Consider the following 14,009-nt stretch of genomic DNA (forward strand, 5'->3'; position numbering starts at 1 on the left):
CTTTGGGCACTCGTGACGGACACATCTTGCTCTCAAATCGTGACAATGAGGGTGAGAGCTGGTGGAAATGGAAAATGGCCAACAGCGGTATCCATGAGGTGTTGTGTCTACTTTCAAAGATTCTATGTTTCACAAGCATGGATACAAGAGAAGGAAAAGAAGGACTAGGAGGAAGCCTAATTGGTCCAAGCCAGAATAACTGAGAGGTAGAAGCCCGAAAATCTGAGCTGTGCAGGTTTTCAGAGCTCTGCCATTTGCACTTCTCCCCATGGAACGAGAAGTCCATGGAGTCAAGAGAACATATTCATCCTGAGCCTAAGCCTTCCCTGGGATAAGTCAAGATATCCGGAACCCCTTACTACCTTGACCAAATGGCTTCCAGGGTCTGTGTGGCTTCTCCTGATAATGAGTCTCACCATGTATGGGCACAGCCATAAGCCCAAGGGGTAGCCATGGATCAGTGCTGGGGAGGAGGGTTTGGACAGAACTTGCCCATGCATATTGCGGTGTCCATGTGTATGCATGTAAGGCTTCTCCCAGTGAGAGTCAGGAACAGAGATGAGAATAAAAGGGCCGAAGAAAGAACTAGGAGCCTGTTTTGTATTCTTGCTCCAACCCCACAAACGTTAGGAGTGAACTCAAGCCTAAGGACAATCCTAGATATGGGCTACATCAGTACCTGATGAGTAGCTGAGATGGTCAGATAAACCATCACCCTATAAACACATGTACCACAGTCCTAGATGCCTACTTGGGTTCCCTTCCAGAGAGCCTCTCATTTCAGGCTTTCTATGCCCCAATATTTTTCTTGGCTTAATCCTTATTTCTTTATGCCAATTAAATGTTGTCAACATACATGAGTTTCACCAGTGCCTACTCTGCACAAACAAGACTTTCAGTGAGTGTTGGCCACTGGTGCTGGTATCCAGTCACATCAGGTTTAGGAATGCTGAGCTCCTTGAGCACGGTGTTCACACACTCGTCCATGCACTCTGCCCTCTGCAGCAAACCAAGGGTTCTTGGTTGATGGTTTGTATCCCAGGACACCCGTCGATGTTGCAAAGGTCTTTGTTTAAACTTTGAAAGGTCCATCAGGTTATTTCAGTCTGATGCAGTCCACCTCCTCGGTGGCCGGTACCCCTGTGGTTTTAAGATCAAGGTCTGCGCTGGACTTACTCCCATTGTAGGAAGACTTCCAATGGAGCAGCATGATCTTCTTGAAGTACTTGACGGTGTTGTTCTTGACGGTCACGAAGCACAGAGTGTTGATCATGCTGTTGCTCATGGCGATGCACTCGACGACGTAGAAGGCGGTGAGGTAGTGCTTCTCCTTGACGAACACGGCGGGGAAGAAGTCGCGCACGATGGTGAAGCCGTAGAAGGGTGCCCAGCACAGCACGTAGGCGGTGAGGACGCCCATGAGCACCAGCACAGTCTTCCGGCGGCAGCGCAGGCGCTTTCGGATCTGCTCCGTCTGGAAGCCCGGCACTGCCTTGAACCACAGCTCGCGGGAGATCCTGGCGTAGCACAGGGTCATGGTGACCACAGGGCCCACGAACTCGACGCCAAAGATGAAAAGGAAGTAGGACTTGTAGTAGATCTGCTGGTCCACCGGCCAGATCTGGCCACAGAAGATCTTCTCTTGGCTCTTAACGATGATGAGGACCGTTTCAGTGGTGAAGTAGGCAGAAGGGATGGCGATGAGGATGGACACCATCCATACCAAGGCAATCAAGCCAGTGGCTGTTTGATACTTCATCCTGGGTCTCAGCGGGTGGACAATGGCCAGATATCTAGACCAAGAACAGAAATAGGGTCAACCACTGCCAGGGGAATTTCTGGGTGATGGTACTGTTTCGGCAACAACAGAAGGTGCACGTGTGCAGGATAAACAACTGTGTGGGCTCTCAAGAGAAGCAGGCTGAAGTGCAAACCACAGTCCCGCCCCTTACTGGCTATTACAAGCTCAGGCAGATTTTGTTTCATCTCTCCGAATCTCAGTTTTCTTACCTGCAAAATTAAGGTTGCTTGTTTGTGCCAAAGTGTATGTGATTTTTTGGCACAGTTTTAAATATGATATATCTGCAATAAAGGGTAGCTGTTATTAAATGTAGTAGTAATGCCTTCCATTGGTTTCTGGTCTGGCACTATTCCCAGGTCCTTCCTGTTTCCAGGGCCATTCCATCCTAATTACCCCACCGTTTAGAGGTAAGAGGGCCTGATAATTACAAAGAGTTGTCAGGAGAACTCGCCCTTTCCAGTGGAAGCAGTGGGCAAAGCTTGGTCTTTATTCTACATTTTTAAAAATATTGCTCTGTATGCAAAGGTGAAGGAAGAGCATGTGACCACTTTCCTTATTTTCCAGGTGTAAAAAACGGAACCTGGAGACAGATGAGTGACTCTCTCAAGGTCATATACCACAGGACCCTTGATAGAAAACATTTAGCCCTATCTCATGGCTGATGTGAAAAATCAATCAAGAATATACATTGAATGTATTTTTTTTTTTTAACCACAAAGCACCAGACAGTAAAAGATATTGCTTTTGCCCTTTTGCAAAAAACCACACTGTTGTTGCCATAGTGGTCCAGGAACGGGTAGAGAGCATTTTCTGGGGGATGTGAGTCATTTGTGTGGTATGAAAGCCTCCTTCCCAGAGAGCTCTGGTTTCCTGGAAGACTTTCTGTCTCTGGCAGGGAGTAGAAGTTGAAGAACGAACAAGATGGAGAGTGAAGTGGGAGGGAATGGCTAAACAACTTTGGAAATAAACACATTCTCACGTGTCCATGGCTTATCCCAGGTAGAGCCAAGAGCAAATGTGAGAGAAGCCTGAAGGAAAGCCAGACAGAGTCTATTTCCTTTGAAACAAATTTCTTTGAGGTCATCGTTCTTGGGATTTTGATTGGAAGAAGAAGTTCATTCCTGTTTTTTTTTTCCTGATTATATTCCTGCTGTTTGTGTCCCTCTTCCCCCAAACACAGGCAGCCAACCCCACTGAGTGTCATTTGGAGAGTTCGCTGGAGTGAGATTCCCACTCTCTTCCAGAGATGAGAGATGAAGTTGGATGGGTTGGGTCCACCCTCTGTACACCCAACTGGCTGTTCCACGTGCTTGGCCACTGGCAACAGTCCCTGTCACTCTTGCCAGTCTTTCGAGCGCTGAAGGGTGAAATGGGAATGTCTATAGGGTGTTGGCAATGCTCCTGTCAATGCACACGTATGGCCCTTCATAAAGACTGCAGAGCTCCCACTCTAATGAGTGCACGAAACTCACTCAGATTCATAACAAAGTCTAAGAGTTTGTCATCTTTGCTCTCACTCACTCTCTCCCTCTTTATCTGCCCCACCATGTTCTGTTGATTATTCTGTCGAAGAATATTTCTATACTTGTTTACTACATGAATTTTCACTAGATAATTCTATTCCTTCCTTTCTCAATGGCAACATCCTAAGTCTTTATGGTGTTTCAAGATCAGAGTGTTTTTTTCAATGAACGAGCAGAAGAGGAGTCTGAAGACCAACAATCTAATTCCAGCTTGGCCACAAACTTGTTATATGAATTTGAGGCATTTTTCTTAGCCCTTAGTGGGCTCAGTTTGCTCCTCTGTAACATGGGAATATCACCTGCCTCGCCAACCTCACAGAGATACTGCAAGGCTCCAGTTAGACACTGTGAGAGAGGGAAACTCTAGGACTCCATAAAAATCTGCCTTTTTGCTCCTTTTCCTGCTTCTATTCTTGGTAGGAACCGCACCCCCACTTTACAAATGCCTCACAACTCAAAAAGTATATATCCTCCTTGGAAGGGATAAGAAGTCAATGATTTTTAGAATAGGTATCTCCTAAGGAAGGACCCGGTGAGAATGACCCGATGAAGCCGTCAGATGCATATTCCAGAACACCTGGGCCCTGGTCTTTGTTCTAACCAGTTCCTGGATGCCTGAGAGGACACATATATTAGACCACAGTTCCCACTAAAAAACTCCAGACCTCAAACAAAAGAGAGATTCCCTCCTGTCCTTTCTGAGTCTCCCACTCTGTCTGTCCCTGCCCTCTCCCTAAACCTTCAATAAACGGCTCTCCCCTCGTGCTGGCTCATGTTTGCTTTCTGTCCTGCGTGCAGCCAGGAACCCTTTTGGCTGGTCCTGCGGGACCCCATCTGGGTCCTCAGAGCATAAGCTTCAACTGCGCATAAACAACCATAAGCTTCAAATTTACAAGAAATTGTCGGCAACATAAAATGTATTTTTTCTGAGCTATTCTGAATACGTAGCAATTTTTTTAACCTGTTATTGGCAAATAGTTTGTTTTCAGGTTCTCTGCTACTTTCATTTTATTGGATCTATTTATCTTCATGTCAAAATTAATCTTCAGGGTAACCTGTGACTCCCCATCGGATGTTCATCCCATCCCAGCTCTCTGGGCCTTCACCCCGACTCCATCCCCAGGGTTAGCATGGGCTGTGCAAGAGGCCCTCCAAATCTATTTACCAAAAGGAAAATCGCTAAACTGTTTCACGGATTGCCAGCGGCTTTGGCTCTGCTGGGATCAGAATTCCAGAACTCTAGCACAGTAACACTTGCTTGTGTTTGTAAAGCAGCTTACAATTTACAGAGCATTTTTTTTAAGATTTTATTTATTTATTTATTTGACAGAGAGAAAGAGATCACAAGTAGGCAGAGAGGCAGGCAGAGAGAGGGGGAAGCAGGCCCCCCGCTGAGCAGAGAGCCCGACGTGGGTCGATCCCAGGACCATGACCCCAGGACCATGAGACCATGACCTGAGCCGAAGGCAGGTGTCCCATTACAGAGCATTCTTAAGTCCACTTTCTTATTACATATCCCCAAGTCTATTGAATAGGTAAGAGAACGAAGATGACCATTTCACCGATGAGCAAACTGAGATTCGGAGAAGTTAAATACCAGCCAAAGGCCACACAGCTAGACAGCGACAGAACCATGATGCAGACCCATTCATATCTTGCTCCAAGTCCATCTGGGTCTCCAATAAGCCACTTGTCCCCTCCCTTTCCCACTGGAGCAAGCAATACTCCTTCTTCCTACCCTCCTAGCATCCTAGCAAAATCTTAGCACCTTTTTTCTCTTTTCTCTCCAACACAGTTGGTTTTTAGCTATTGATGTGCCAAGGAGGTGGGCAACTGGCAGCTACTTTTCTCTTCTTATGCATATGCCCTTGGCTTGCCCTATGTGTCTACCAATATAATGGCTCAGGTCCAGATTCCCTTAGAGCCAACCTTTCACAGAGAACAAAGAATGAAGGCTGCTGGACAAAGAAACATCCAGGCAGGGATTGTGTGATGATGGTAGGCTGAGTGATTAAGCAAAGAGTATTTGGGCTCCCTCTATCCCCACCCAGGACCCCACCCCCCAGATCAAACCATGGAAATGGTGGTCGCAGCAGTTTCTAGGCCATTCCTGAGATCATCAGGGAATTCAGAACCTGCTCTTTGGGCCAGTCAGCCCCATCAGTGAGCTCACCGGGGAGCATCTGTGCGTCCTGAGACCAAGCACAGGTACTCAAGCCTTAGCTGGCCCCATGTGGACAGAAGAGAAGGGAGGTCAGTGGGCAGGCTGGCTGGCCCTTTCCCCCGGGATTCTGGGTAAAGAAGGGAGAGTTCCCCAGTGCTCCACATGCTCTGGGATTTATGGATTACACATCAAGGCCAGTGCAGGTGTCTCCACATCCAATAGGGAACCCAGAACTTGGAGGACAGAGTCCTCTGATGATCTTTTTCAGCTTCCTGCTCCATCAGGTCTGACTACCTATACCTTGGTCTTCTGGAATATGACCCTATCCTTTCTGATCTCGACTTTGCTTCTGTTCCTTGCCCCTAAGGATCCCACAGACCTCCCCAAGGGACCTCATACCTCAAGCATTCCCACCTCGTCTTTTGCAAAAAATGCACTACCCTCGTGGAAAACCTCTCCTGTCCTTTACTGACTCATTTGTTGAAGGCCATTTAAAAGTCCTCCTCCTCCCGTTTGACTACTCTAATACACAATGATGTCACCCTTCTGTAAACTGCATTTAGAATTTATCCTTTACTTTTACTAAGTGTTAGTTCACCTGCCCCCACCCCTCCCCCTGACAGTAAGCTCCTCCAGAGCTCTCAGTTTTACTTCTTTTGTAACTTTTTGCTGACAGTGAATTCTGGGTACCTAGGACTTTGGTAAAACTTCACTCTCAGCAAGTGTTTGGCACTGAATGAATAGAGATGTAAAAAGCCATCATGACAGTTCTCAAAAAGATTGCAACCTATTTTAGAAAACAGGACATCCATGTGTTTACCTAGCCTGAGACTGAGAGGCCCTCTGGGACTCAATAATCATAATAAAAGGCGAAGGGATTTGAGCCATATTTTGTAGACAATGGAGTTCGTAAAGGTCTTTTGAGTAAGAGAGGGGAGATGTGTAGGAGAGGGAAGATTAATTTAGCTGCAGCCTGGCTTTCTTCCCTCAGGCCACAGGAGCCTTTTCTCTGTTCTTAGAACCCTTCATGTTTGTTCCTGTCTTGGGGCCTTTGCACTGATAATGTCCTTTGTGTGGAATGCGTTTTCCCAATCTTCGCAAGACTGGCTTTATTTATTTATTTTTTTTTCAAAGTTCCCTTCAAATGCCTTCTCCTCAGGGACATTTTCCTGATGAGGTACCTGGAGCAGCTCCCATCCTCCGTCACTTTCAGTGTCTGTCTTTTTTGTTCAGAGCATTTCTGAAATTACCTCTGTTTATTTGCCTGATTGTTCTCTCTCTCACTCCTCTGGGTAAAAGCCCCGCTAAAGCGAGGAGCTGTTTTTTCTCCAGTATTGTCATATCCCCAGTGCTTGGACGGGTCTCTGTAACATCGTAGCTTCTCTACAACAACGCATTGTTTGAACGAATGAGCATTTAGCAAGGGCTGTGAGGAGAGGAGCAGTGGCAGCCAGGCTGAGCCAAGAGACATTAAGCGAAGGAGCCCTAGCCGAAGTGAACAGGGTGTAGGTGGGGAGGTGGGGGAGGGTGAGCACTGACCCATCCTGTAAACCTAAGGCTTGCTGGAGAAAGACGGAAAGCAGCTGTGACAAGGCAGCCTTGCTATTGTAGATGTCTGTGAGAACCATGGGACCAACCACAGAAACAGGAGCTAGAACGTAAGCAGTTCTTTATGTTCCACTACAGCTTCACAGCTGCATTTCTTAGAAACCTTGCGTTATCTTCTTTTGAAAACAATCACTTCAATGAAAACGAATCACTTCAATAGAAAACATTCATTAGTTTACTTGGGTTTGTTTCGTTGTTGTTCCTGGAAGGGTTAATTTAAGGAATTTAAGGATTTATAAGGATTTATAATTATAATTTATAATTATAAGGATTTATAATATTTATAAGGATTTATAATTTAAGGAATTATAAGATCCACTGTTAATTGGCTGCTTTCTCCAGTTTAAGCCTTGTTCCAAACAATTACATATATTACTTCCTTTCATCTTCAAGGCAACCAATCCTTAGGTCTTATTATTACTCCCATTGTACCCATAAGAAAACCGAGGCAGAGAAATCTTTAAGAACTCTCATGGGGCTGGCTGCTAACACCGCAGCAGTGGGGGTTTGACCCCTGTCAGAATAACCACTAACACGACTCCTCCGATTTCATTAAACAAAAATAAAGGCATTTTTATAACTGGAATGTATTTGTTATATCGAGATACATGTGAGTTGCCCCAAATTAACCAAATAGAACCTGAAAACCCCTGATCAAATCCTGAACAACACACATGGCCACACAAAAATCAATGAGGTCCTGTCCCACGAAACTGAAACTAGAGGGTAAAAACACATACAAATACCTCGAAGTAAAGTTCACAAACATCACGTGCTCGATTCGGCAGCACATATACTAAAAGTTCACAAACATCAGTAAAGGAACTTCACACCTTGGAGCAGCCAAGTTCATTGGCCAAGACCCCTGGACAGCCCGTGTAGGCAACAGCGCTTTCCTCCAGTGTTTGGCTTCAAGTCTCTAATCACAACCCCACTGTAAACGCTAGCAGTCCCACGAAGCAAAGCATGTTCTCTTCTTATTGTATCTAAATTATATTAAAGAAACTCACACTGCAAGAGAAATGCCCGCAGGATTTCAGACAGCCGAGCCTGGTATAAAAGTAGGGTATGAACGTGAAAAAATGCAGTAGATGGAGGTGGACTGGGTGATGCAGATATCACGTCTTACGTGTTCAGGATAACCCGATGCCCCTTAACTTATCCTGGCCTCTGTCGCCCTTGAAGAAACTCCTTCCTGCAGTGTGACCCCCTTCTGACAAGAGGGCCCCTACAACTTCAAACGGATCTCATCCAGGGATCAGGAGCCTGCCCCAAAGCAGGCACGAACGTACCCAGCTCTAGTGGCTGAGAGCACGCTGTCTGCAAAGATGTCCTCCTAGAGTGAAACTGCAGGAAAGGACCCTCCATGCTTTCAGCCTCTGCTTTCAGAAAGGCCAGAGACAAGGTTCCTGGAGTCCCTCCTTGACAGCCCTGAAAGGGGCTAAGGGGCAGATACTCGGCTTGACTGCCCCCTTCCTGATTCACCCAGGGTCTGCTCCTGGATGGCTGAAATGCCAAGAAGCTCCGGGATTCCTGTGGAGGACCCTGGCCAAAGTAGCCCTCTTCAGGGATGACGACTCTGAGCACCTTCTTTCCACAGGTGACAGAGCCGGGGCTGCTTAAGAGGTGAACTCCCTGTCGTTCTTCCAGGAGAAGGGAGACAAAACCCCAACGCTTAATGCTTTTAAAGTCAGGCTTCTTCTTGAGAACAGGGTTTGAGCCCCTGTTCTGGTAGTGGCCTGCTTCCAGGTTATCCAATCTTTGGGTGTTCTGCCTTTGGGTTCAGAATACAGGTTCCATCTGCTGTACTCTTCCCCGGAACACTGCCCTGGGATGTCCTGATGGCAAGGGGCAGGCTAAACTCCCCCAGAGCCCTGAGGCCACGAAACTGGGAGGGTGTCTGGGCTCCAGGCTCTCTGGGTTCAGGGAGAGAGACGGACTGTTCAGATCCGAGTACACGGAGGCCCTGACCCTCTGGACTGTACTAAGGTGCTTTGTAAATGAGAGTAAACTTTGGGGAGAGGGGCTTGCAAAGATTGTCCTGTGGGAACAAAAATCACACTGGTTCTTTAGCACAAGTGATTGTCCTAAATGAGAAGACCAAACACAACAGAAGAAAGATTTGCATAGACGGCTCTTACTGCTTTGATTTCCCATCACTGGAAGCAGGTCTTCTATAGCGTTGCATGCAAATGTATGGAAAGGAGCAAACTGATTAATGTAACCAAAAAAAAAGAAGTATGTTGTGTAAAAGTATGTTACCTTTTTTGCTTTCTTTTCTTTTCTTTTTTCTTTTTTCTATTTTGTTTAAAACAAATCATCAATCTTATTTTAAAATCAACTGGTGCTGGGTTGGGGGAGGGGTGCTTGTATTTTGAGAAAATCTCCCTCAGGCTCTCCAAGTTGACTCAAGAGGTACCTGCCTGCAACTTGAATTTGTCCCTCCACACTTCCTCTTACCTGTGGACCTCTAGACCTTGAGCAGATACGTCTAAGAGCATGTCCATAGCAGAGGGATCAAAAGCTTTCCCACTGCTCAACTCTAGGGAGCTCTCCTATCTCTGTCTGCCCACAGCTGGAAAACTAGAACACTCCTTACTATTCAGTCAATGGGTCCACATTCGAACTCCACCCTCCCCTGCCATGCATCCACACGGATGGGAAATAAAGATCTCTCTCATCAGTCCACACCTGCTGTAAAGAAAGGGACAATTCCAATGCCCCTTTCCTATTGTCTCTGTGTCCCCTTACTCACCTGTCGATGGCAATGGCCAGCAGGGCATTGGTGGAGACATAGAGAGAGACAGTACGCAGGTAGTTGACAGAGGCGCACATGACATGGCCATGCTCCCAGGACAGCTGGCGCACCACATAGTAATCCATCTCAAAGGGGCAGCAGACGATGGCCACCAGGAAATCAGAGATGGCCAGGTTGGCAATGAGCAGGTTGGTAAGGTTGCGCAGTTTCTTGTAGCGGGCCAGAGCAGCAATGAAGACGAAGTTGCCCATGCCACAGACAAGCATGATGCCCACGAGGGCCATGCCAATGACAATCTTGGCAGCAAAGAAAGTACGGGAATTGGTCACATCCTCATCTTCATCCAAAGGCATATCATAGTCACCATAGCTGAAGTTGAATGGGAACGGAGCAGCTTGGGCCCCATGGGAGGCAGGCACAGAAAGGAAGTCGGTGGAGGTGTTGGTGGCATTCTCATCCATGACCCCTGTGGTGATCTCCATCTGGCCAGGTGGTACTCTAAACAACACTGCTTAGAATTCCTCTGAAGTGTCGTGTGGGCGGCTGATGTCTTCTCCCCTCTCTGCTTACATTCACCTCTCCTTTAATGAGTCAGAGTGTATCTGCCAGTATCCTTGGGGTATAGCATCCGAGCTCGATTCTAAGCCTTTGAGAGACACACAAATAGTCGGCTACACACGTGAGTGGAACTGGCCAAATTTAAAACCATCCTGTAACCCCAGCAGACCCAGTAGCCACCTGCTCAGAAGGAACATTGAGTGATGGAGTGGAAATAAAGGAACCAGGGAGAGAAAACAAATGAATGAAAACCACATACCCACTCATACAGGGAAGACTGCACTGCTATAGAGACAACCAGATATTGGTTCAGTTTACTTCATTTCCACTGATGATCTGAAATGCTGCAATTTTGCTCAAGGATCAAAGCTGAGTGTGGGGAAGCTAAAGAGAATGAAAGTGACCTTCTCCAAACTCTACTCCCCCTCCTAACAGCTTGAACTTAGTCTATGTGAAATTGTACAATTCTGTGGCTTCAAAGGAATTATTCTGACTGTCATCCATCAGCTGCATATGAGACAACCCTGTCTGCTTCTCTGAGCTGGTCCCCTTCCTCTGGCAGAACATGGCTCTAAGATCCCAGAACCTATCTAGCAGCCCCCTTACCCTCTTCTCCCTGGGTTTCCTGTCCCCACATGCAAGTCTGCTATGACTCTAGTAGTCAGGCACAGCATTTGCCAAGGCAGGTCCCCAGGCAGAGGCTGCAGGGTTGAAATCACAGCCTAAATCCCTGAGTGACTTAGAAAGTGGGCTCTGGAGCAAAATCCTTCCTTGACTGGTTGTGTGTCCTGCGGTAAATAGCTTAAACACTCAAGAGTTTCAACATCCTCCAGGCAGCAGATCAATAACATCTGTAAAGCACGGAGCTCCCTAGAGAGGAAGGGTGTTACACCCTAGGACTGCAAAGAATTACTATTGAGTGCTCAGGCCTCCTCAGTCAGCCACAAGGAAGGGGAGGGGAATCCTGACCCAGATGACTGCACCAGTTAGCACATATTGGGGGGCGGGTGGGAGGAGGGTTAGTTGCCCTGCCAGGGACCCCAAACCAAGAGGAACCCCTGCCTTCTCTTTGCAGTCCCATTCCTGCCCAAAGCCTGTAAACATCAGACCAGGTTACTGGGATGTAAGGGAGCTGGGGTCCAGAGAGGACCACAAATGTCGGGAACACTGGAGAGGGCAGGCAAGCATGGAAAGCCTGAGGTTCCTGGGTGTGGGAGACACCTAGCTGTCCCTGTACTCTGGAAAAGCCTGCTGCCCATACTCCTCAGTGGTGAGATCTCCAGAGCCTGTCTTTGGGGGACCTCTCTGCTCCCCAATGAGACCCAGCCACCACCGGCCTCTCTCCTCCAACTCCTCACCCCCATTTTTCTCACATTTCCCCCTTCCTCTGAGCCATCAGTTCTGTTCCTCTCAGTCCCTGCCCTTTGCCCTGGTCAGGTGTGAGCACAACCGAGAGCTGACAGGTCAGAGGGGGCCAAGTCCCGGGGGGGCACACAGGTACAGCTGCAATTCTGGAGGGACAGTCCTCATCCCTGGCAGTCCCCATGCCTCTCCGAGGCACGCCCACCCCCCAGGGGTACTCTCCAAGCAAGCTACCTGGAGGGCTCCAAGTCAGGTTTTAAAAACAAAGAGTAATAAAAACTTCTTGGGGCGTGGGGGTGGGAGGGGGTGGTGTTGGGAGATTTAGAACTCCGGGAGAAATTGTCCTGCGATCTCTTCTCCTGTGTTCTTACCTCAAAGAGCAACCCCATTCCGTTCCCACCCAGGGTGCGCCGGGGCCCTGTTCTTCGGCGCTCGACCCTGGCCAGCCCCTGCAGATCACTGGAAGCCTCTCTGCAGCCCCGGCTGAGAAGCCCTCTGGGGCTTCCAGCTTTTTCCACGGAGTCCCGGAGGCTACTCCAAGGGCAGAGGAACGGGGAGGCCGGCTCCCGTGAGGAAATGAGCGCGAAAGCAAGTATGTTGAAAAGCCTCCTCCGCGCTCAGAAGCCCCGCACCCGGCGGCCGCCAGTGCCGCGAGGGGTCCTCGGAGCATCTCTCCGCGAGTGCGCGCTCGGTACCTGCGGCATTCCGGCGGGCGGAAGAGGTCGCGGCTCTCTCCCCGGGCCCGGGGACACGAACCGCTGCTCCCAGAGGCCCGCAGGGACCCAACCGGTCCCCTCTCTTCCTCCTCTTCTCCGGACTCACTCCCGACTCCGGCTGGAGTTGCGCTCCCGCCGCCGCCGCAGATCCTCAAAACGCGGGCCCCGAGGCAGGGACACCCCTAGCTCGGGCCCGCCCCGCACTGGCGGTCCCCGCCCCTGGTAGCCGCGGGGCCCCCTGGGCACCGCCAGCTGATTAGGAGAGGCGTGCTCGGGCCGAGTCCGCAAGGCTCCCGGACATACTGGGGTCCCGGCTCCGGGGAGGTAGCAGCGGGAGGCAGGGCGGGGCGGGGCACGTTAGGGTCGCTGGGCAGGCGCGCGGCTGCGGACCCCGGAGTCCGGCCCGGGCCGGAGTGGCGGGGACGCAGAGGCGGCAGCTGGCGGCGAGGACACGCCGGAGGGAGCCGGGCCCCAAGCGGCGCGCGCTCCCAGCGCTCAGGGTCCGGAACGATGCCGCTGGCAGAATCGGGGGCGCTGGCTCTCAAAGCAGGGCTCAGCGCGGAACCCAGCAAGGAGTACCACCGGCCCGCTGTGCCCGCCCCGGGGCACAGGACTTGTGGACCAGCTCACCTGGTCAGCTCCGGCCGCTAGAGAGGGAGGACACGGCCCGCTTAGCTGGTGGGATTTCAAAGAACCCGGAGGGGCCTCCCCTCTCGCCCACAGCACCGCCCTCGTAGGAGACGCCGGGACCGACCTAAGCCTCGATTCCTCGGGCAAGCCCAGCGGCACACCTGGGTCAGCTTCATCTCAGCAGCTTGCACCTCTGTGTAAAAGAGTCTCAGAGAACTGCTTCCCTGAAAGCAATAAAGTCAGGGCATGGGGACCGTGTGGATGCTGGAAAGAGGGAGGAGTCCCCCGCCCACCCACATCTGATCCGAAGGCTAGGATGACCAGGGCCAACTTAACAGAGCACGGATCTCCTTGAAAAGTCTAGATTTCTCAAGCAATTAAATGTAGAATTACCCTATGACCCAGAAATTTCACTTAAAAAAAGAAAGAAACAAACTCGGAAACTTGCACACCAGAGCTTGTAGCAGTATTATTCACAATAGCCAAAAGGTGGAAACAACCCAAATGTCTATCAAGTGATGAACCGTTTTTTCTTAATGTGGTATATTCATACCTGAGAATATTTTTCATCTTTAAAAAAAATAATGAAGTATAAGCGTCAGTGAGGATGTGGAGACATTGGAACCCTGGTGTGCTGATGGTGGGAATGTAAAAGGAGACAGCCACTGCGGAAGACAGTATGACAGTTCCTCAAAAGTTAAATAGAATCATCGTAGGATGAACAATCTCACTTCTAGATACACACCCAGGATTGTTGAAAGCAGGGTCTCAAAGAACTATTTGTACAACTATGTTCATAGCAGCATTATTCACGATAAGCAAAAGGTGGAAACCACCCAAGGATGCATCAGCAGATGGATGGGTAAACAAAATGCATTCAATCCATGGG

General features: G+C 49.2%; 1 protein-coding gene across 2 annotated transcripts; it reads right to left on the reverse strand.

The window, feature by feature from the left end:
- Positions 1 to 248: 248 nt before the first annotated feature.
- Positions 249 to 12,621, reverse strand: PROKR1 (prokineticin receptor 1). Of its 2 annotated transcripts, XM_047745672.1 has the most exons (4): positions 12,470 to 12,621; positions 10,672 to 10,697; positions 9,852 to 10,500; positions 249 to 1,793 (listed from the first exon to the last, which is right to left on the reverse strand). In XM_047745672.1, the coding sequence occupies exons 3-4, from the start codon at positions 10,334 to 10,336 to the stop codon at positions 1,097 to 1,099; spliced, it is 1,182 nt and encodes a 393-aa protein (XP_047601628.1). In that variant the 5' UTR covers positions 10,337 to 10,500; positions 10,672 to 10,697; positions 12,470 to 12,621; the 3' UTR covers positions 249 to 1,096. The 2 variants fall into 2 exon arrangements, with proteins under 2 accessions (XP_047601628.1, XP_047601627.1); XM_047745671.1 differs by lacking the exon at positions 10,672 to 10,697.
- Positions 12,622 to 14,009: the final 1,388 nt, after the last annotated feature.

Source organism: Lutra lutra, chromosome 9, assembly GCF_902655055.1.
Source record: "Lutra lutra chromosome 9, mLutLut1.2, whole genome shotgun sequence".
Taxonomy (NCBI): domain Eukaryota; kingdom Metazoa; phylum Chordata; class Mammalia; order Carnivora; family Mustelidae; genus Lutra; species Lutra lutra.

What these genes read in the sequence shown, in the direction of transcription:
- PROKR1 (XM_047745671.1), bottom strand. Translation starts at nt 10,336, where the DNA reads ATGGAGATCACCACAGGGGTCATGGATGAGAATGCCACCAACACCTCC. An exon ending in CTGGCCATTGCCATCGACAG is followed by an intron (nt 1,794 to 9,851) that starts GTGAGTAAGGGG and finishes TTCTTGGTCTAG; the next exon opens with ATATCTGGCCATTGTCCACC.